The sequence below is a fragment of the Seriola aureovittata genome, chromosome 24, assembly GCF_021018895.1.
Source record: "Seriola aureovittata isolate HTS-2021-v1 ecotype China chromosome 24, ASM2101889v1, whole genome shotgun sequence".
NCBI lineage: Eukaryota > Metazoa > Chordata > Actinopteri > Carangiformes > Carangidae > Seriola > Seriola aureovittata.
The window spans coordinates 1,543,750-1,568,425 of NC_079387.1; the positions used below are offsets into that span (position 1 = coordinate 1,543,750).

A 24,676-nucleotide genomic window follows, 5' to 3' on the forward strand; every position below is an offset into this window, starting at 1 on the left:
TGGAAAACAGCCAGCTCATCAAATATGCATCACGGACATACATTTTTAATGGGGACAACCGTTTACTGTAACGTACAACAACAAATCTGGGAAGAGGGAGGAAGATTTAACATGGACACGTACATATGGATATGAGGCTTAGTTACAACGACTTTCATCATAAATCTTTCACAAACTGATTGATGATCTGCACATGTGGAGTTTATACGCTAACAGACATCTAATGACTTTAAATAAATCTCATTAGTCCTTGGCGCCAAATTAAAGCAACATACTGTTTTGTAAGTGATACTAAATCCACTGCACCTTCTCTCTACTCTATAATTCTTAGCACAAGATCAATTTAATGGGCATTTTCTCATGGTCAATTTTCCACTTCCAGGTTCTACCATTAAAACATCAATAAATAACAGTAGGGCAACAAATGCTGGAGGAAATAAAGGAGTGTTGAACAGAACCTGCTTTTTGAGCATCGTCATGTTTAGTTACATTTCTTAAAACTTGAGTCAAGTTAAATTACATCAATTATGTCAGGCAATTGACTTAAAATATGTTCATGTAGCCTGATGTGCCCTTTAATTTTCACTTCTTCATTCAGTACCCATAAATTACCATAATTATGGTGGCCAGCTGTGATTGGCTGCTTGTGTTTGCTGCTAATTCCTGGAGACTGTGCATGGAAACACAATCTATTTGTTATATACGATTACATTACTTTAGTGTGTTCATACGTTTCTTTCCTTCTGCTTCTTCAGTCTCTACTCAGACTTTCACCTGGATTCTCCTCATCTAGTTGAAACAAACAGAACCAGGGGTCCAAGTTTCATCCTGTCAAAACACCTCTCATGCAAACACGAGACCACCCCTGTGAGATGCATTAAACACATCACAGGGATGCTTTAAATGTAAAAAGCTCAAAAAGCAAACATGCCTGCAATTTCTTTGCCTGGAGCAAATTTGCATTCTGATGAAGAAACGTCTTCGTATGTGGGAGGCACTGGCAAACATCCTGGTTTACGAACTGTCTGTCAGCTGCATGTGAAGCTGCACACACTCAGAGGGAAGAAGAGAAAAAAGAGAGAGAGGGGGAGGGACTGCGTTTAAATGTGGCGTTCGGACCATTTTCTGCAACAGAAAGAAACAAAGGAGGGAAAACATACTGTGTTTTTAAACGCGTCGCCTGAGGTGAAGCATTTCCAGCCTTCAGTTCTCAGCAGTGTCTGTTTCTGCTCGCAGGAAACTTCACAACTGAACAGCTGCGACTGACAGGAGATTTTATTTTGATACCCAGTGTTTCGGGTAAAGGAGCATTCAGTGAAAGTGAGGAGCAGAGATGAATCAAACTGCGTCCGTCTCCCATCAGATTGAGTGTCAGCCGGCCAAGGACAGCAAGGTAGGACTGATTTGTTTAATGCTGTGGTTTGTTTGTCATCACCGACAGGATGTAAACCGCTGATCTGCCAAACTTTATCTCAGCTGTCACACTCTCTTTGATCCAGACTGATCATCTTCATATCCATGAGCGGCAGCTGCCTCACAAATCTGCTGCAAACGGTGGATATTTTGTTTTTTATCTGCATGATAAACACAGGAATGTAATTTTTCTCCTTCACTTCTTTTTGTTATCACCTTTTAATTATCTTTAGAGAGGCAGGACCATGTTTAATTCATTACATTTAAAGTTTTCTTGTGTGATTGATTGAAAATCATCCTTTTCTAAAATACTGAATAAATACTGGTTCCTCATGTCAGTTTTTTTCAGGATGTCATTATGTTGGTGTTGTGAAGACAGTAACTCAAGAACGCAGTAGAAACTTCCTCCTTAATCACCCATGTGTAGCAGATCTGATCAGAGTTTGACGCGCCTTGCTGCATAAATGTGGATATTGATAATGGGTTTTTAGAAACTTCTAAGATTCTTGTTTTTCACGGTATCTGCAGATTGTGTAACAGTGAGGATGTTTTGTTTTGTTATGTTAGCAATCTGTCGCAGGGAAAACAAGCAGCCGAGGATGAGGACTGCCACTCTTTGAGAAATCTGTGTGTCTCCATCAGCATCCGCAGCTTCTTCTTGTTGTATCTCAAGAGGCAGCAGCAAATTTATGAAGCAGCTAAAACCAGGTGACACATGAGGCTGGATCACTGAGCTTTTGATTTATGACACAATTAAAACCACTCAGGCTAAATAATGCAAATGAAAAGGGGAAAAAAAGTCAAGCTACAGAAAAAAAAAAGAATCTGTTGGAGAAACAACATGAGCAACGTTACTTGTCATGTATCTAAGGAACTACTTCTTTCTGTGCATGTGGCTGCCACTGTTATCGAAGCTCCCTCCTGCCAGATTACCCCCTGTCCTGCTGCTGTGGGGCTACAGCAGCACAGGATTGTACGGGATTATACTGTGGCTGTTCGTCTCGCTGTCTGAGGGATCTGCTCGCAGCTCAGAACCGCTTTGCATAAACTGCGAGCAGTAATGAAGCTCTTTAATGTTGGAGCAGGAGATGCAGACATCTGCTAAACTTTTACTTTTAAACCTTATGGAGCTTCATTCTAGCCTATAAACGCTCTCTCTTTTAATGAGTGTGGAAATTTCTTTATAGAATCAATGGATAAAAACACAAAAAAAAAGAAATGACAGGAGGCAAACATGACCTCAGCAAAATGGTCATAAAATCAGTAGTCCGAATTAGTTTAGAAAGTGATTTTGAGGTTTTGTCCAGGTATGATTTTTCATGGTTCAGATGTCATCATACAGTAAAACCTACAAAGTATGGACGGTGTCAAATGAGCAAACTATATTTGCTGATAAAAGCTGTGAGATGCGGAGAAAGCTGTGGAAATAGCCAGGAAGTGGAAAATGATTTAGTCAAACTGCTGAGGTCGAGGTCAACAGCAGTCCACACTTAGTACCTCGTCTTTCAAGCTGTCTCACGGTTACTTTGTACGTTCCCCTAGAATGGATATAAAGGTTTCCGTACAGGATGTGTTGGGCCGTCTGCCCACACACGACCTGCCGTGATGAAAAGCAACTGAGGGGAATTCGCCGCCTGTGAGACAGAGGCCTTAGCAGAGCGGCTGTGGTCACCCTCGATTCATAATCTATAACAAAACAGCCGCCAGACGTCTTTACAGCACGTCAGTCACCTCACTCTGTGTGCAGTCTCAAATCAAAGCTGCGCCGGAGGCGTGAAATCTAAACATAGTCACTGCCAAAGCAGAAATCATAGATATAAACATTAACCATGCAGCAGTATGTGCTGGTAACATCTTTCCTCACTGTCAAGCTCTTCTTATTTAGAACAGTGGCATGTTAGGGCTTATTGTGCTCAGTTCAACCAGTGACTCTCGTTCCTCTGTTTCCTGTGTGTTGATTGGTCAGTATTTCTAAACGTGGCATCTGTAACTTTGTTAGAAGGCAGCTGTTTGTACATGCCAGCAGTTTTCTGTGTGGCTGTCTTCATTATCTGCCATGCATCAGCTCGATAACAGCACTGCTCCGATTGTGGTCTGACCTGACTCGGCTTCCAGCTGTTTTTTGAAAACTTCCTCTGGCCTCGTTAACTCTCAACATGATCCACGATAAGCAAAGTTTTTGGATACCCCTTCTAATATGCATCAGCCAAGTCCAGTTCCAGCTGCTTCCACAGGGTCCAGTTGGATTGTTTTCATGACCAGGTCAATGATGAATGGGAACAAGAGTGGTGACAGAGATTTTGATTAAAAAACCATCAGTTTCGCTCAATAAAATGTCAGGAAATAGTGAAAAATGTCTGTTACATTTTTACCACAGCAGAGGGCAATGTCTGTAAAAGTCTTCTTTTGTCCGACCAACAGCCGTAAATATTCTATTTACGATGATATAAAACAGAAAACTATAGAAAAGTAGCAAATTCTCTTTTGAGAAGCAGGAAACCAGTAAATATCTATCTAATTTTCTAACATTGTTGACCTTTTATTTTCAGGCCTGGTCTCTTATCATGTGATTCGTTGATATTATACACACCTTCCCCAGCAGTGGCAGCACTTTCTTCTGTATTTTTTGAATTAAAATAATCATATTTGAACTACTTTCCTTTAATATGTGCAGATGGAGGCAGGACGAACGTGAATCTGACATGCTGGAGGATTTTATATGAAACATGAGATTATAAATGTAGTTTAACTGTGGGCCTGATTCACTGTTATGTGCAGCTGGTTAGTTCTGGATTCTGCTCTGAGAGCAGTTGGTAAATTGGACTTTATTAATGAGGTACACAAAAATCCCTGTTTAAAATTATGCATATGTATTATGTTGTCGTAGAACAAAATGTAAACAGTGGCTCATTTTACTTTAATTTAGTTTTTATTCTGTTTTTTCACTTCCTCTCCATCTCTTCACTTTCAGTTGCTGGCTGTTGCTAAGTAACATGTTAATCTAGGACATTTTTATCATATATAAATCAGTCAAATCCCATTTGCACAGGGTCAGGAGAGTGGGAGGGTGTTCATGCACTAGAGTTTGCAGTGAGTCAGTTGTAGCAGCGCCGAGCATCACTTTAAAATCGGTTGACATCGAGGAGTATGCTTGCTGTTTATTTATCCACCTTGTACGTAATTGAAGATATCCAAATGTTTTCATGAATCTGTCCTTGAACTCAAAGGCTGAGTCTTATCACAGCAGGTAGATTTTGTTTTGTAGGGATTCACAGATCTGCCAGAAGAAGATTTAGGCACGAGCCCTGCATCAGCCACCTGCTGAAGTAAAGACCAGTTTTACCAGTTTTAATTACGGTTCCATCCATTTAGAGGGATTTTATACGTTACTGAGCCACATTAATATTGTGCTACTAAACTCTGTGCCTCTAATTTCTCCACACAAATAGCTCAGCTCTGTAGCTTTGTGAAAGCAGTTTTTGTGTGAACTGAAGCAGCACATTTAAAGCATCTGTTGAGGAAGTTGATCTGCATAAAGCAGAGAGTCCGAACCGGAGGGTCAGGACCCCTTAAGTGGGTCACAAGATAATTCAGAGGAGTCACGAGATGATTAATACATTTTTGGTTATTGTTTTGTAAAACACAAAAAAGTTGAGGGATTTACTGCTGAAATTCCCTCTTTAAAAAAACAGAGATTTTTGAGATAAGGAAGTGGCAAATGGGCACTAGGTTTTCATCAAAATGTGGCACAAAAAAAGATGAATAAAAATGCATTTTTATCTACAAATGTCACATGAATATTCGGAGTTGAGGGCTCCTGATTGTCCAGTGGGGTTCTATTAAACCATATCAGAGGGAGAAGAAACTGCAAGGGCATGTTAAAGCACCAGCCAAATCCAAAATGCTGAAAATACCACTCTCTCCCAAAATGGTGAACTTTCCCTTTATGTTCCAAACATAACATGTACAAGATTGCCACAGAGTTTAACCAGCTTGAGCAGTTCCCAATCACACTTAAAATCACTGAATATTAACATTAGCCCGGTGCCGTCACTGCCATCTGTTACCGTGGAGATGGATGCGCTCATTAGCATGTGAGAGGTGGAGGAAGGTGACAAATCCTGTCCTAATTATCACTGTATTTACTGCGCTCGTGCTCATAAACCTGTCATTAGCATGTTGACCCTTGAGCAGTGATATGCATCAGTAGCCAATTCTAACGTCTCCCACTCACTCAGTAAAGCTGCTGCAGCGAAACAATACAATCGTGTGCACGCTGAACGCTTTAGTGCGCTATGCCACTTAATGAAGGTGAAAAGCAACACTTTGAGTTCCCGCTGCCTGAACCAATTCACACAAACAAGATTTGTTGTTTAGAAATCCGAAACGCAGAGCTGAGCTGTTTTGCACAGCCTACACTGTTATCTGGAAGCCAGGCTGTGTGAGAGATGAAGAGCCACACTGCCAAGTTTCCCGACTACCTAACACACAAGAGTGCTGTCATTTCAAACTGAGGCTGAGTGACAGAGAAGAAAACAAAACTATGTCAGTACCTGAACGTAGCATTCACTGTGGCGTGCTAACATTTACACTATTATTCTAAGGTCTCACACTGCTTGTACTAATACTGCAACAGGCATTACTGCATGACAACAGCTGCTAGAGTGGATTCAGACAATAAAACATTTTAAAGGTCCTTTAGTATAAAGGTAGATGTCCGTGTCTTCTTTGATTATAAAGAGTCTATGTTCTATATAAAGCTCCAGAGAGAAGCCTGAGAGATGAGATGTAAAACTACAATGAGATTTTTGGTCCTTAAAACCACAAATATATCTTCTTACGGATCAATACTTCAAACAAAACACAGGAAAAGTGTCAAGTATGGGACCTTTAATCAATTATACTACTCTTAGAATCCATATAAGCCACTTCTATTCCAACAGCTATTTTGTTGTAGCTATAACTACCACAAACAGTACTGCAATTGACATTTCCACTCCTACTGTTACTATATTAGCACTATTACTATGAATCTGCAGCTTTTGGCCCCCTCGGGGACTGAATAACAGACACAAAGTGACTGCATGTATTTGGTGCCTACAGTAGTTAGTGTATGAAATGAATGCAAGTCTATTTTTTGTCACTAGAGGACAGCCTTACACAAGCCACGGAAAAGCAATAAAGTAGCTGTCTCCCTCTTAATAATCCCAATGCTTTTATATCATTCATTATTGTGATTTCATCTCAATTCTATTTGATGTTATTCACATTAAATTTATGCCACAGACGGATGCCAATAAGCAGGCTAGTGTGAGTTTACCCATCAAATCCATGGATCCTTCAAACCCCTAAAAATAAACAATAAACCAAAAAATAAAGCTTTGAATTTTAAACCTACTGCATGCAATTCACCCGTATTCATCCCAGTAACATGTAAGATCAAATCACGTCAATGTAAGAGCTGTTTTTTTTTTCTTTTTAAATCAGAAATGCTCTTGTCTTTGTTGCACATGCTGGCGTTCACTTTGCAGTGTTTTATTTTTGGGTCAGTGAGTCACACTGTGGCTCATATGGCACAGAGGAATAACGTAAGGTTAGACTGCTCTGAAATGGAACCGCCCAAGGTCACTGTTACGTTGAAGGCAGCAGGCCACAGGCTACACACACGCCTGAACAAGGAGAACCACTGTATTTCTCTTCAGTGAGATACAGCTGCTAAAGCCTTCAGCAAAACACCAGGTCTGGAGATGGGGCGATGTGTGCATAGCAAATTCAAGGGTAAAAGCTAACAAGAAAGTCTCCTGCTATTATTTACACATGTCCACATCTGAGCTGCCTTCCCTAATGTCGGAGGGGGAACTAATTTGTCCTGCTTTTTTTCTGATATAGCTTCATTTTTACAGCAGAAACCAGAGAGTGTATCAATCTTATTATCTAATTCTTGGCAGGAAACAAATAAGTGTTTGACCTTTAACCTTTGTTTTAATTTTTGTATGTTTTTCTCCAGTTATTACCAACATGTTAAGCAGGTGAAAGAACTGTAGCCAAGACAAATTAATAATAAAGAGTTATCTTTGCTCCAGGGCTTTAATTCAGACAGTTTTTCACTATGCGACAGTCAGCGTCAGTCAAACACTGGGTCCCCTCCAGCACAGCAGCACCTACTATAATTTCTATAATCTGTCTAAGCAGGTTGAGTTAACTTTGAACTCCTGCTGTGCGGCAGAGACAACATTGCTGTTAGAATCCCTCCCTCCACACTGAAACCCCTCGAGGCTTTTCCTTGCTGTCTGTCAACCTTCATGCTTCTCGCTGATGCCTTGATTTATGGGTGTCATAAAATGTGCAACTTTTAATCTTCTTACTGACAAATTCAAGGCTCATGCAGTGTCCCGTTAAATTCTGTTTCTGGATCTACTTTGTCTTTTGTGTCTTGATACTTGGACAGATGGACAAACATAGATGACTAGACATCATGTCCAGATATTTCCTGACACTACTATCAACAGGAAATGGCAAACTCCGGTGGCAGAAGGCTTCCCTATTGATCCTCTATGATGCTTCAGTGCATTGCCTTCACAGCACATAGGTTTTTTTTAGCATGTAATACCTGCACAGATTCAGCACAGAGACACAGCCTTGTGGAGGTTGTATATGCACAACTGAAGCAGACTAACACAAGACACAAAGAGGTAAAGTTAGACTGTGTAAATTAAAGGATTATTCTGGTCTCTTTAAACTCTTCTCTGCGTAGTTTAGCTTTGCCCATCGTTACTTATTATAAAACTAGCTACAAAGATGTCCGAAACAAACAAAGTGGTTTAGATAATCTGGTTAGACCGCTGGCCTGTTTACAAGCTCTAAATGGTAAGTGGACTGCACTTATAGAGCTTTTCTCGTCCCATCGACCACTCAAGGCGCTCTACAATACCTGCCACACTCACCCATTCCCTCACACACACGTACGCTGATGGAACAGCAATCACTGGCAGCTTGAGGTTCAGTATCCTATCATCTTTGTCGTAACGTTGTATTGTATTGTGTTCCCAGATCTCAGCAGTTACTTTGGTGAGCTGAATGTTATTATAATGAATACAAATTAAGGCTGAATGGCCATGACAATAAGACACAGGTTGTAATAAACATTTTTATCATGCATTAAAATAACAAATGTGACTTATAACAACTCGTTTTTGTTGGTGTAATGATCGCTGAAATAGTAAATCCCCTCTTGTTTTTAATGCAGCACTTTTAGTGTGCTGTAAATCTAGTTAGAGTTTATGCACATAATTGATGAAATGTCTTTTTGAATGAATGCTGGGGTCTAATGTCACCCACGTTAAGAAATAGAGAAGTGATTGTTTGTATGTCTTAGGTAAGGTAAGAAAAGAATTTGTAAAATCAATATCTTTTGACTTTTTCCTTGAGGCGTCTTAGAAACCCAGGTTAGCTAGACTGTCCTTTTAACACAGAAATCAATTCAGCTCGTCGGGCCCCGGTGTCACCACCAGACAAATTCCCCCCGACACAGAATTAGATTATCAGTCTAATGATGCCAAGTGAAACTGGGTTGACTGATTTCACTTATGAATGACACCATTTTTTATGTGGTAGCCTAAAATCAGAACAGGGGGTTTTTGTGTGTGTGTGTGTGTGTGTGTGTGTGTGTGTGTGTGTGTGTGTATGAGTGTGTGCCAGACGTCTGTTTACTCTGAAGAGAGAAGTCAGACAGACGCTGGTGGCAAGAGAAGGAGAGCAGTCTATCTTTTACTTGCTTATTGTTGTATTTTCACTCCATTGCATCGCAGAACAAATGCATTTTTAATGTTTCGGACAACGCTGCCCTCTTATGAGTTTGTGAAACAGTTGGATTTGGAGGAGTTATCGTTGCTCCAACTTTGATGCTTCACAGTTCAGTGTTTTGACTGGAGAGACGTCAACATGATGGACCCAGAGCTCAGGTTCCTGGAGGTGAGGTGTCAATATGCTCTTTTTTACAGAAACTACAACACTGCGGTTCTTAAGGAAGGTGCTGACTGAGTGTTATTACATGTGGGCCTTCAGAATTGGCTAAATATTTAAAACATAAAGATCCTAAAGTTTCCTTCATAGCTGGAAAATCAATATTTTCGTGATAAATAGTCAAAGTGTAACGGCATAATCAAATCTTTGACATTAGGTTGTTTGTGACGAGTTGATACACCTTCATCAGAAAGAGTGATGTGTGTGATTTATCATAAAATCCCATGAGAGTCTGTTGCCTCCAGGAAGAGTGGAGGCTCTGAGAAACAGCCTCTCTGGGACTCAAAGTGTGTCAGGACTCAGACGCTTGTTGTATGCATGGGTGATGAATGGGCTGCAGAGTGTGTTTCTGTGAGATTTGAAAACAGGAGGTTGGGGATGTATGGTACAGACTTTAGTCTGGAAAATCAGCAAACACTCCTCTAAACCAGCAAAATTCTGATGCAATCACATTTCTCAAGAATTCTAATTCCTCCATCCTTAAAAACTAACTTAACTTCCCCACATAGTAACCAGCTCTGACACTTTCAGGTCCTTCTGTGGATTATTCCAGGAGGAGATGGCAGAATATATAAAAGCTTTTTTGCCTAATTCTGTTTTACCTCTGTGGGATCAACATAAATTGACAAGTAAATTGAGGCCTGTACCTACATCACCACAGTCTGATGCAATGCCTGCATTACCGCCAACCTCACACCTTTCATGCTCCAAGTTACCATCACTGCAGAGATGGCCTGCCATAATGGGCTTCAATCAGTTGTTGCTCCATGTGCAGGGCCGCCGTGTGGGTGGGGGCGGAGTTGGGACGATTGTAGGGGACTGTGACTGACAGGGGCCCTAAAAAAATTTAATTAGAATATTAGGTCATTTTTTTCAAACATTAAACTGTTAACTTACCATCATTTATAGAATATTTTCTTTTTCTTTTCTTGATTTTGCAAAAAGTAAACATCCAGTAAACCTTTGTATCCCCCCTCTATTAAAATGAAATGGTTCGTTCCTGTACCCAAACCAGGCGCAAGGGCTACTAAGCTAGAAGTTTCGAGTGAGAGTATCCCCTCTCTTCCTCCAAAAAAGAAACTTCCCACAATGGAAGGAAAGAAAAGAAATACACGGCAGGAGAGAGAAAACTGGGGGAGACAGTATGTCATCAAAATGTACTCAAAGCAAGGTGGGTGTAGTTCGTGAGTGGTGTAAATCAACCTGTTAGCTTAGCCCATAGCGAAACAGGCTACTTACAGTATGTCCTTGTTATGTTGAGACCGAAATCAGCAAGAAACTGACCGGAAGCCTTTCAGTTTCCACTATGGATGCAGTATAACACCTTATAATACATTTTATAATCTTCTATTAATTATTTCATTAATCATAATTTCATTCATACATTATTAATAATTAATCCTATAATAGGTCTAATAGTTCTTTCCACCAGTTGAAGTCAGTTGAAGTCCCGGCAACTTTAAGGTACTGGGCTACGAGAGCTAGAGAACACAAGAGAACACAACCTTGAAAACATTGATTCCTAGCAAACATTTGTTCCCAAGCACAATGGAGGAGAAATTGACAGTTGACAATTTTGAAGTGTCCTTGTTTGCTTACAGGCACTTGAATAAAAAAAAAAAGATGCATTGACAAACGTGACATTTTTGTTTTCAGTTTGTGTAGCCTATAACATATTTTGCGAAAATAGGAGGGAATTGCTTGCTAACCCTCACCATAGCGTGAAAACAGTGTTGCTTGACAACAAACGCTGAATGTTTGTCTTCATATAATTAAATGTGCAACTAGAACAAACAGGACATGGCTATTTACTAACTTGATTTATAACAATGATGCTGTCCAATGGCGTTCTTGGCAGGGCAGCCGGGGCGGTTTTTTTCTGCTTTCGGTCTGAATGTACAGTGAGTGTTTACATGTCGCTCCTCTTTCAGCTGACATATAATCAATGCAGGCAAACTTTTAGCAAGCTGTTCACACTAAATCAGTTGTCCCTGCCCCTGCCTCTGCCTCTGCCTGGTGCCAGGCCCAACAGATGCAGCCTCAGGTTCAGCAGCCATGTCTCATCATAGCCATACCAATGAACCAGCCCTACTCCCAACCGAAGAAGCAGGTGAGCAGCACTGTGTTGAATGACATGTCAGTTGGCATAATTGCAAGGGGGCTGTGGGAATTTCTTTTTTTATTATTATGAATTAAAGAAAAGAAAGAGTTCAGTCAAAGACCCAGTGCCAAATTAGCTCTGACCCAATCTCCAGCCTATGTTGACTAGAGACCCATCACTGGTTGAGTTGGATATTGGAGGTCTTTGGATCTCACAAAGACATCAGAATTTGAAAACTTTAATATGATTCAGGAGCCTCTCTAGGCCAAGCATCACACAATTAAACCCCACTGTCAAAACATGCACGTAGGTTTTTTAACAGTGTATCATCATTCTTTGGATGCTTGGTCGACTGAAGCCCACTCAGAGCCTCAGGCTGGTTAATGAGTGCTGCACACTTGGTCTGTCAGTACACCTTGACCTCCTTTTTTCTAGGTCAAGGTAGAGGATTCAGTTTCTCTTCCACAGACCCCATAGGATTAGTATCTTGGTTCATATTTTTCATAATCAAATTTTTCAGTTTGCTAGTTTGACTTTTGTCATTGTTTTTATTTGAATATTTGATAAAAATAATATTACTCAAGATACCGATGATGATAAAGATGATGACATACAAATTCTAGAATTTATTTCAGCACCAGTTTTATTTTAAATGAAATGCACCAATGTGCTTTAAGGCAAATGCAAGGCAAGCTGTCACGAAGAGAAGGATGGAATTATGCAAATTGAATTCTAAAAATGTAGTTATATATTTCAGTGAATCACCCTATAGATTATATACGTGTCTTAAAGCTACCTAGTTGTTTATGGCCTTGATTAATCAGACTGCCCAGTTCTCTAACTCTTTGTCATGTAAGTTTTTCATAGTTGTCGTGTAAAAACCTTTTTTTTTTGTTATTTATTCTTGATCTCTTTGATTTATGCATAGCTGAGTGCTGGAAACCTTATGAAATCCCTGTGTATAGATGAAAATATCCATATGTATCATCATGGACATGACTAATATGTTTTGCAGGTACATGGCTTTCATTTGCCAGCAGCAACACTCCCACTCGCAGCTTACTGTCTTTGTGCCTGTGGTGTTTACAATTTCATATTTTTATGAGTGGAAATGAAGGCCTTGAGGAGATTTAAAGCATTCCCACAGTGTTTAAGGCCTCTACAGCCGCAAAACACTCAGAAATATATAAATTAATATTCAAGGAAGGGACATATAGCACTTTTATTGTAATTACAGAAAGGTTGGTCTTTTCCCTTAAATTCCCTTCCTTTATGACCAGTATGATTTTGAAGGCAAACTGGGAAAGATGGAGGAAAGATGACATTGCTCATGTATTTTTGTTGAGTTTTTGCAATTGCTTTCTTTTGGAGAAACTGGTAGAAAAGCAGACACTTTTCTGTCTCCAAGGGGCAAAGTGAAGGACCGTGTTACTGAAAATAATTAGAAATAATCAAATATAGAAACCTGAACAGTAGTTTATTTTGTAGCCTGAATTTTGATTGCAAACAGTTAAAAAATTACACCCTTCCCCCTTCAGATTGCCCTGAAAAATCAAAGAAAGATAGAAAGGAAGATGAACATGTTTAATTAAAGTAACACAAGGCTTTGTAATGAAATAATGATGTGTATTTGGATTTTTCATTGTATCCCAGAGAGGAAGAGAGGCAGTGCAGGACTTCTCAGTATTTTGTGACTTTAACCTGCTCTTATCAAGACTTTGCCTTAGAACCCTCTGGGTCAATTAACCCACTTAGGATCCTTTTTTTTATATCAAAAAACACTTTACAACCAAACCTCAGTGGTACCAAACTCAGAGCCCTGCAGGTTTCTATCCTGGCAGCAGGTTAATTACATTCACCTGGCGTCCCAGGTGTAAATCAGTCCCTGATTAGACAGCAGGAGGGAAACCCACAAGAGTTCGGAGATCAGAGCGGAGGAGGACTCTCAGCTGTTCTGGCTTGTGACCTTTTAAAACAAAGTGTTGGCTGCTTACATACCTCTAAAGCTGTTCGGTGCCGCTGGTTGAAACATTCAGGTCTTTTTTTGTGCGTGATGCATTTTTGTGTTGATCCCAGTGGTTAAATGGTTTGGTTAAATCGGTGTTAGAGGGTCTTATTCTTTGGAGGAGGCCAAAAGGCTCAAAACTACGTAATATTTTACAAGAAAATACACACAAAAGAAGCAAAAACATGAAACTGAAGAACAATAACGGCATAAAGCAGTAAACATTTGCTTAATACATTACTTCCTGTCCAAATAATCAACTCACAATGACAGTAAAACACATAATTTGGTTCTGCAGTCTCCATATTAACAGTAGTAATTGAGTTCAGCACAGTATGCAGCAGAAACATGAACATTGTGTGCACAGTTTAACACAGAAAAAGGCATGAAGGCTGGTGCACAAATATATGTGTGCAAAGAGAATGCAAACAACCACAAATGGTAGATTTGATGCACAAAGTAGCTTGTGGTCTAAAAAGACTGTGGAGAAGATTTCTGCCTTGGGGACATTAGTGAACTTCCCAAATACCAGCAGAGGTCAGAGAAAAAGAGATCATTTCCATGTGGCCTCTGATTCCAGCTGTTAAATATTTAATAGAGACGGGAAGAGAGTCCAACCACAAGCTTTGAGGATCTTTTCCTCCTTCTTGCTCTGTCCCTGCCCCTTTTCTCTTTCACTTCAGCCTCTCTTATCTTCACCTCCTCCACAACTTCCATCAGCTTCACCCTCCCTCTCTCTCTCTATCTCTATCTATTTCCTCTGAATTTTCAGTCTGCGCCATTTTCCTCCCTTGCTCCATGTTCGTTAACCTCTTGCCTCTCATCCCGTCTTCATCATTCAGTTTCAAAGAAGCACACACACACTTGTGTTACTGCATGTCTCATGATTGTAACTCATTATGGTCATTCTTTAACCTCTGAAGGGGAAATCTGATTATCTTAATTCTAAATTTAAAGACGCATTAGTCTCTAAAAGGCAGTTAGAGATAATGGAGAAGACAAAGTTAGAGGATGAGGAAGAAGATGATGCCATTAACTGAACCATTTTGTCCAGTTTTGATGCTTCATGCCAAATAATGAATGAATGAACAGGAGACAGCAGAGAGGAAATGATTGTGAGACCAGTTTTCTTTGGATGCAGCTTAATTTTGATTTCTCGCCTCTTTTTTTTCATTTGTGCACCATTTGTTATTGTTGAAGATGAGACATCTAGTGCAAACTCTGACCATAAATGGAGGCTGAAATATTTCTAATTAAGATTTAGATTTTGCCGAAAAAATGTAAGTATTTCATATCTAAAGCTGTGAAATTAGATACAGCTGTGAGCCAGGATTAGTTTCTGTAATAGCTTACCTTTAAACAGCGCAGTTGGCAACCACTTATTGGAAAATCTCCGACTCTTAAGGGGGAATTACTCAGTACTGCACTTCCATAAAGTTGCAAGAGACAGATTTAAAAGAAGAGTGGTCTAACGTGGTGCCAGAGAGGCCGAAATAACATAACTTTAAATCCCTAATATTGGATAATGCAATACTTCTCATGATACTCATAATTCTCACATTAAGTAAGCATTAATTAATCTTTGTTTGGCAGAGCTGATCCAGTCACTGCACCACGATGTAACTGCCACCTATAATAATGTCACTCATTTCCAATAAAGAGGAGTAAGCTAGTGAATCAGAGCAGAGATCTAACAGACAATTCATCTGACAGCCTAATCAGTCATCATGGTGCACTCTGGGAGAATTAAACTGCTTTGTCACAACTGTTTTGGCTGTAGAACAGAGCTTTCAGTCTCTGCAACATAAACGTAACCCTGAGCCTTAACTTAACCCTTGCACTTGTCCAATCACTTGCTGGAACAACAGGCCTGTCAAGCCTTGGTTTTCTCTACATGTAGAAGTGGTGCACATGGGGCTGTAGTGAAAGAGATATTCCACATTAAAAGAGTTTGGAGGACAGTGTATTTGTTTTCTGCCTTTCCAAAAGCATGTAAGAACCAAACCAACCAAACTTCCCAAGGCCAAGGAACTATTCATACATTATCGGATACAAAATCGAATGCAATAGCCAACAAAACCAACGCTGTTCTTCATTTTCATGTCTTCTGTACGGATCATCAATGTAATGAACGTATGATGTATGTAGCGTTAACCATCAAGTGAAAAGTCTACCACTGTTTAAAATCGAAGACCTATTATTTCAAAAGATTGCTATAGATTTCAAGTAGTAAATTTGCTGCCATTATCGTCATTTTTCAGTCCTTGAGAGAGCATTTGGTCCTTGTATCTGCAGGCTGGTTTGTCTTTTAGCGTCTCCTCCTCCATCTTCGTTTGTGTGTGCCTTTTCTCTCCCCCCCTGTTGCGGTCATTATTTTTAGATGGGATAGTGGGCACAGTGTGCGTGAGTGTGTGCTGGTGGGGTTTGTGTCTTCGGGGCTTTCTCTGTGACACCTATCAGTTTGCATTCAGTCACTTGGCAGCAGGAAAGGCCAGCTGGTTACTCGTCCATTTGATTGTTTCGCCTCATTCTCCTCTGAAGGGATTTCAGATGAAGCCTCATTTCAATGACACGCAGAGCTATAATCCCATAATTTATTTCCGAGGGATATTGTAACCCTAGATGTTACAGAAGGGCTTTTAGTCCCTGGAGTGATACTGTGGGAATAGTAAGGTTACATCATCAGAGGTAAAAAAAAAAAAAAACCAACAAGGAATATTACACCACTTTACTAACACTAATTCACAAGAAAAATACCATATAAATACCAGTGGTTAGCATAGAAGCCTTAGTATTGCTTTTGCTGTTAGGCTGCAGGAAAATAATCAGTGTGTTATGTTTTACTATATCTAAGTTAAAAAATACTGCTGAAAACTTCTAATGGCATTATACAGTCATTTTTAATGTAATGAAGGCATGTGTTATTAATTTGTCAAAAAAACAGATTGCTAATTATACCACATACATGGTTTTCAGCTAAACTAATGACCGAGTTGAAGTTTTAGATTGCTTTAATTTCTTGCTGCAGCTTTAATTAATTGAGGTGGGGGGGGGGGGGGGGGTAAATATTTTAAACTTTCTTTTCTCCTGTACACCACTCTGTATACTACTATATGAAATGAATGATTTGGGGCTCAAACATTAAAAGCTAGCACTCTGATAGATGTGGTGTGATTCAGATAAGTAGAAAATTTTTCAACGAGAACAATATCAACAGTATTTACATTCTAACACTGAAAAACATTGACCCATGGTTGAACTCTGTAGTAAAGGCAAACACTAGCAATTTGAGTTTCAGCACCATGGACAATGCTAGATAGATAGATAGATAGATAGATAGGATGTTTGTATTTAAAATAAAAGCCCACTGTCAAAATTGAATCTCAGTTTTTATGAAGTGAATCTAACATAGTGCTAACATTGGTAATTTGTTTTTACTCACCATATATAGCTGATTAATCAAACAGCCAATCGAAATTAATCTGCAACTATTTTGATAATTGATTAACTCTAAAAATTCACTGGTTCTTAACAGTCAAAATTTACTTTTGTCACTGTAAACTGAATATTCTTGGGTTTGAAACTGTTGATTGGAGAAAACACGACACCTGAAGATGTCATTTTTTAATGTGGGTAAATTATAATGGGCAGTGTTCTGCATTTTGTGACTAGCAGCTTAATTGATAACAAAAATAATTGTTAGTTCAACAGTATATTTGACCAAATATCCATATTCATAGACTGCAATACACATAGGTTTTTACTGATCAACTTAAGTTGTATAGCTTCTTTACTAATATAGTTATATAGGGCATAAAAAGGAAAACAAAAAAGAACAAAAACAAATAGGCTAATAAAAAGCAAATGCAAGTAAAAGTGCAAGTATGATTAAATAAATGTAGATTTAATATGACAACAGAGTAGAAACAATAAATCCCACATGTAAGTGATACCTACAATAGGCTACTAACTTGTTTTGTAAGAAATACACTCTGAATGTAGCGTGTGACGTGGCCTTTATTTTGAAAGCCACGCCAGGAAGTCGTCCTCGTGTTAATGCCGTCCAGCTTGCCGCTCCTGCTGCTAAATTGACGCGCCGTCAGGTCTGGATGTTATTACCGGGAGGAGAGCTTCTGGATTCAGGCTGAGAAACAAGACTGTGGCTCTGCTACAATGACAGCGTCCAAAGACCCGACCAAGAAGAAACCTAAAGAGGCGCAGCAGGATGAGGTAGAGAGAAGTAACTAGACATTTTATTCCAATATATTTCGCTGTGAGGAGATAAATGTGCTCTGCGTGGACAGGCGACAGGCAGCCTAAAGGACAGTGTGAGAAAACTGTGGTTTCTAGATGCGCTCTGTTGGTGCTGCTTCGAATAATACACGGTTATTATTATTACAGGGAGATGAAAAAAATAAAAATACAACAAAGTGGAGTAAGGTGAAGGCTGCAACTCACGGGAGTATTTCAGCATATATAACGATTTTCTCTTATCAGTTGTGAACCTTCATGATACATGTAAACATTAATTTCGAGTTGATTTAATGTTATGACATTACTTTAATTTCTTGCTGTATATGAAAATAACAGAATTCAGCTGTGTCAAACAGAAGTGATTATAACTGTGTGTGGATTTGTCACTTTTCACAGTAAGTTTGAGTGAATTTCTCTCAGTACAGTTCCCAGTTTTCCGCATCAAAAGTTGTGATTTCTGTCCTCAGGAAGTCAGATTTTGATCCTTTGCAGAGGCTTTTTCTTTCTTGTGGTGTGTGAAACTGAAGCTGTGTAATCTCATATTGTGTGATGGGGGACTAAGATAGGACTCGTTATCTCAAATAGAAGAAGAAGAGGAAGTGTTTGCCCGTGTGTGGTCACTGCAAAGCATTAAAGTGCGACAGGAGAATACTGTATGTTGAGAATTCAACTCGGGCATGACCATAATCACATAGAGCAGGCTTCTGTCAAAGCCTGGTGTGGAAAATGACACTGTAAGTAGCCTATACAGTAGCTCATATACGGCTATTGCTACTTGACTGTGTTATACAGTTTCATGTGTTGTTTTCCTGTTGTTATGCTTTGAAACACTTTGTTGCTTCCGTATTAGTTCGTAAATATTAAATATTGAATTTAGATTTGGTCTGAGAGTTCAGCTTTATGTATTTATTCTGTTTTGCTAGAGAAACCCAAGAAATTACAACCATTTTGAGTTTTATTTTGGCGATGAACTTGGTTCAGAGAGGCAGAAAGTGTCTCTACTTCCTGTTGTTTGCAGACTTGACTGTTTTCTCTGGGTTGCCAGGTTTGCCAGTTCTTTCTTGTTTTCCATTTGCACCACAGAGCCCAGAGATATTCTGCCAGTTTGGACTCTCTATTTGGTCCCCAAAAGCAGTTTATTTAGAGTTATTGTAGAAAATGTATTTTTCTGTCTCTCTGGGTATAATTGGTTGGTGCAGATTGATGCAAGGTGTTAGAACAGATACACTCTAATTGATTTTTTTTTTGTTCTGGATCCATTGTGTTTCTGTGGACTGTGAGGATGTTCTTTGAAATTTCAGAGAGCAGTTTCAATTGGGTATTTGTCCCATTCATAGTCTGAGTTTGTCAGCCTGTTGAAGTGAAATTGGTTAAATTTGTTTTTGTTTTTTTAAGCCAGACCATTGGCAGCCAAGTTAAAAATGCTTGTATTTGTAATTCTAAGTCCTAAACTAAATAAGTAGAGTATAATGTGTTTATTTTGTCTCATTAGAGCCCAGTACATAGACTGTCAATTTTTTTCTTTGTTTTTATCCCTTTGACTCTCTCTCACGCTCAAACACACAAACACACGCACAGTCGCAAACACAAATACACACATGCTCGCAAACACAAACAATGACACACACTCGAAGTCCCCGCTTGCTTTACTTTCCACTGAAGTGAGTCGGATCAACAGACTGTTGCAGTGAACTGTGTCTGCTAAAGCCTGCTTCATTCACATACACACACAAACACACACACACGCACACACGCATACACGCGCACACAGATACACAGCAGTAGGTAGAGCATCCCTTGCACACCACTGGGCCATCGACTTCTTTGAGTATTAGTTCAACATCTCTGAGCTAATTCTCTGCATGAGAAGTATGTGTGTGTGTGTGTGTGTGAATCAGTTTTTCCTGCTTCATTAATTAAACAGTTTCCACCTCACCAGTGGTCCATGTGATACAGATTGTTCTGGGCACATTTGTGCCTCTTAGCTTCAGTGTCTGACACATTCATTCAATTCGTTTCATCATAATAATCCTCCAACTACACTGAAGTATACTATATACTATATACTGACTAACATTCTTCAGCAGTCCGTATGTTTGAAACTGAAAGGATTCCAAAAACTATATACTATATTTTATTACCAGTGTTAGTTATAAAACGCCACTGTTACTTTGTAGTCTGGATGGGCAGAAACTTAGACTTTTTGAAAACGATGACGCAGACACCTGCCTCGCCTGATTGGGTCTTATCACGACTACTGGGGGTCAATGCAACCAGAGGAAACGCCACCAGTTTGTTTCATCACTTGGAACACAGTCACATTGCCGTAAATGAAGGGTGCTTGGTTCAAAGTGATCGTTCATTAATCGTACTCGAGGTCAAAGTTTGAAATAATAGTGATATCGGATTGAAGTCATACTGCTCAGCTCTACATGTTTGCAGCTCTAAAGTGCAGGTTGGGATCGGGAGGAAAGTCTGAGGACATGTGGTGGGTGGATGGAGAGTGGCGGGACAGGGAGGCCCAAATAAACAGGAGCGAGACAGGAGGGATGGTCGGTCCGGACGAGGGAACAACAGAACCCAGAGACGAATCGTGACAGGTAGCTTCAGAGGTCAGAGGTGTCATCACATAAAAATGTTTTTGCTGTCCAAGAGTCTTAAAACAAACTTCAATTTGTTAAAATCTTTGCTGCAGATAAGAGCATCACCTAAAAGGCGCAAAATGTAAAATCAAAACCTCAGATTACCTTTCCTGTAATGCAAAAAGCTTTACTTTGATGGGGGATAATCACCACTGTGTAGACAAGATGAGTGTAAGCTGCATCAGCAACTGTCTCCTTTCACTGTCCAGTTATAAGAAGATCCAGACTGCATATTCAAAAATCAATCCATCTGGTAGAAAGATACTAGAGACGAATGCTAACAAGTCTGTATGTGTCATTGGTAGAAAACTTTTCGTTCAGTATATTTAATATTTTACTGCTTCCATCACATAAAAACATACGTGCATGTTCAACGAACAATAATGGTAGAAATAATCCATCGTTTTCTGATTTTTTTGTTTGAAAATAGTTACTTTATTCACGTTTTCCTTTTTTTTTAAATTTCCTCATTGCTTAAAGGTATAATATGCCAATTTTTCGAAAACAAAACATTTTCCACTTCTCCTGTGTTTTATTTTGAAGTGTCAAAAAGAAGATATATTTTTGGTTTTAGGAACCAAAAAACATCTGAATGTAGTTTTACATCTCCTCTCTCAGGCTTCTCTCTGGAGCTCTGGTAACAACAGGTCGGTGAGCCAATCACCTCGACCCACCATCCAACCTCGCAGGATTTGGTTTCTATGAGTGGGCGGGGCTTGGGGTATGGCCGAGAGCGATGACTGCTTTGTTGTGACATCGCAAAGTTCCAGAAGTCCTGACGGCTGGTTATAAGTTTCTGAATACAGGCTGTGTGTATTTCTCTGTGGACTGAGGCTTTGATACTTTCACAGTATTAATATAGAACCTAGAGCTGCTTTATAATCAAACAACACATGGAAATCTACCTTTATACAATGTGAGACCTTTTAATAATAAGATTTAAAAGCCAAACAAACAGTCAGAACCTGTTAACTCTCAGAGGGTGATCGCTTCCTTGTTCAACTAACAATTAAATGCACTAGTGAACAGTAAATAATTAAACTGTAATTTAATTATAGTTGTAGACAGCTGCTGATAGGGAGTGGTTTGATGATAAACACAGCAGCCAAAGTAGATGATTCCTGGTTTTGTGTGAACATGAACAGATGCTGTGTAGCTTTCCATTAGAGTTAGTAGAATAAGACCTCAGGGGAACCGTGAATGTCTGCACACAGTTTCATGGTGTCCTCATACTTTTGTGAACTCGGCTTTGTATTCTCAGTTAAAGGAAATCTTACTGCTGCAAACGCAATTATATTATATTATAACCTGTTTCATGGTATTCCCAGTTTGGTGTGGAACAACTTGACTGATCTGCACAGAGCCCCTGACCTCAGCCTTCACCCGCCACCTTCATGAAGGTGGACCTCACCACCCAACACTGCCAGACCTCATTAACGCTCTTGTGGCTGAATGGGAGCAAAATCCCACAGCCTCAAATCAGTGGGGTGGCGGCTGTTATCGCGAGCGTGATTTTGGAATTACGGCGCTGATGGTTTGTTTTTCTGTGTGTCTGCAGGAGTTTGTGGACGTCAGCCCGCCGCAGAGGAACTGGAAGGGCATCGCCATCTCTCTGCTGGTTATCGTGGTGGTCTGCTCCCTCATCACCATGTCTGTGGTCGTCCTCACACCCTGTACGTCAGTTGTTAAGAGGCATTATGAAAGATTATGAAAATATCACAAAACAAAGTCATAAAAAGAATTTGAATTTCATGTAAAAGAAGGAATCTTTTTTTTAGTAATTGATCGATTGATAGATTAAATACACAGATAAATTTGAATAAAATGTTTTAGCTATTTCACACCTCAGGACCTTTGTAAACTATGAAAACCTTCCTGTTTGGTCGGCCTGCATAAAATCACAGCAAAATAGGTAGAAACAGTTTTACATTTAGCTGCTTTATTATGCTTTATATATAATTCATGGTTAATGTTTGATCCCATTTTCATAACCTGCTGAAATATATACATTAAAAGCCGCTCTGCGTTGCATGTGAACATTTATGACAGCAGCACATGCTGCAGTGAAATCTCTAGAGAGATATACTACTCCAGTGTGTGTCTGTGTTTGTGTATTGGTTATATGTGCGTCCATGCACAAGTAAACAGATGACTGTTTCTACACACTGCATTTCTTTACCAGTGATTGTTCCTGCCTCTCTCCTCCCATTCGTTTGAGTTTAATCAGAAAATCTTGAGATGTCTCTTCAGGCAGGTTTTGACGCAGCGCTTGCTTTTGACCGTCTCTTTGCTTTTGCCCTTTGTTCTACAGAGATAAATCTGTGAAAATAAAGTGGATTTGATTGTGTCTTTTCCCAGTGGAGGTCCCCGGCAGCAGCAAATCCAGGCTGACTGTGGCAGATCTGTATAAACCAGAGTTCAGCATTCATGACCCTGAGGCCACGTGGATCAGCGGTGAGTTGTACATCAGCAAAAAATCACGCATCCATGAAAAGAATAGAAGAATGGGAGCGACAAATCTCAGATACTTGTGGTGGAATTGTTGACACTCTGAATTGCGAGTCCTTTTTGTTTCACTCAGCACCATCAGACCTGTATTTATCAACTTCGTACAAGGAATTATTGTTATACACATCTGGGGAGTACTGACGAAATGTAATATTAATGTTAAAAGATTCATACAGAAGGCCTTATTGTTCCCACTGGTTTGATCGTGAAGAGGGTATTAAATTTTGTTATTAAAAAAGTTTTTTAAAAGTCTTGGTGAACGCTGCAGAGAACTTAAGCAAAGAGAGAGACGGACGGTTTTTCTGGTGCTGCCTTGTCTTTTAGCCGTGATGCATTCTGTGCAATTTCTTTTGGCCGTTGTGGGTGGAGAAACTGGTGTCTGTGTGTGCCTCCTCCATGATGGATGTCTTCCAGTGTGTGGAATATTTGTGCGAAGAGACAGGAAGAAAATGAGGCACCAAAACCAAAACTCACCATTATTGTGTGGTGAAACTGCTGGAAATGAGGCAGTTTTTGATTTGTTTTTTAATGTTAAAAGAAAATCATTAGACTCTGAAACTCCTCTGCTGTATTATTCCATGTCTGCATAGAAAGAGACGTGGAAGAGAAGTCGATGTAGCTCACAAAGTCAATCGGGAGGTAAGGACAAAGTGCGAAGACGGTATAACACAGGAGAACAAAACAAGCGCGCCCTTGAGTGGAAAGTAGGGAGGTGACGTTCGGTTTGAGGAACAGTATGTCGGTTCCAGAAGGTGGAAAAGACGCAGTTTCTCAGACTGAAATTCATTTGCTCTTTTGTCAGGTGTTGTTTGGTTTGGATGGAACAGCTGGTCGTGTCGGCTGCTTCTTGTCGCCTACTGAAATTCAAAATAGTTTCAGATTCGACAGCTGGTTTGAATGCAGCGTGTTTTAACATTTTTATCTCGTCTTTTCACTGAGAACAACGACGCTTGTCAAGGTTAATTTTTTGCTCTGAGCTTGATGCCTTGAATTTCTGTGGAGGCTGAAAATCAGGTCTGTAAATTGGCAAAAAAAAAATTAAACTGATTGGAGTGTTTCTTTCAGTGTGTATCTCTTGTTGATTTCTTTATTTGGAGTGTTGTTTGTGTCCGCCTGATGAATCTAGTATCCAGCATTCCCTCTCTTTTCAATTCTGTTTTTGGTTTTCACAGAATAAATTAAATTGAATCAGATTAAATTATATTGTAAAAGTATAAACAATAAATAAAAGAAACAACCGACTAAACCCAAAAAACATCTGAAAATGTTCAGTTCAATTATAAATAAAATAAAATGGAATAAAAAAATAAAAAATGAAATTAATTTGTTTTGTAAAATTAGGTAAACATTAAATGGAAAAGATAAAAATGAAATTGAAATAAATTTAATTTAAAAAAAAAGTTTTCCTTCAGAATAGATAACATTAAAAAACATTTCACATTTATGAGTAGAATTTTAATACTAAGGTCAATTATCTGGTGTTCATTTATGTACCATACACAATTTATTCATGTGATTATGTATTTGATAATATAAATAACGCTTTTAGCTTCCTTATCGGATTTCCTCTAACTTTTCTCAGACTTTAGAACTCTTTTTTGTGCTAAAATGATTTGTGAATTACTCTTAAACTAAAAATCTGACACACCCATTATATCATCTCTGTTTATGAACTCAGCCCCTCATTTTTTGTTTCTCCTTTAGTGTGTAAACACATGAGCTAATTGAAGC

The 24,676-nt window shown here is 39.3% G+C and overlaps 1 protein-coding gene across 3 annotated transcripts in view; it reads left to right on the plus strand.

The window, feature by feature from the left end:
- Positions 1-1,084: 1,084 nt before the first annotated feature.
- LOC130165511 (inactive dipeptidyl peptidase 10-like) overlaps positions 1,085-24,676 on the plus strand; it is a 55,671-nt gene continuing 32,079 nt past the window's right edge. Inside the window, exons 1-4 of one of the 3 annotated variants that reach the window (XM_056370841.1) lie at positions 10,487-10,606; positions 11,459-11,545; positions 21,996-22,110; positions 22,796-22,891. In XM_056370841.1, coding sequence (XP_056226816.1) covers positions 10,580-10,606; positions 11,459-11,545; positions 21,996-22,110; positions 22,796-22,891 — 325 coding nt within the window. In that variant the 5' untranslated portion in view covers positions 10,487-10,579. Of the gene's footprint in view, positions 1,394-10,486; positions 10,607-11,458; positions 11,546-17,616; positions 17,772-21,995; positions 22,111-22,795; positions 22,892-24,676 lie in introns of those variants that run through there. The other 2 variants (XM_056370842.1, XM_056370843.1) reach the window with 2 other exon arrangements.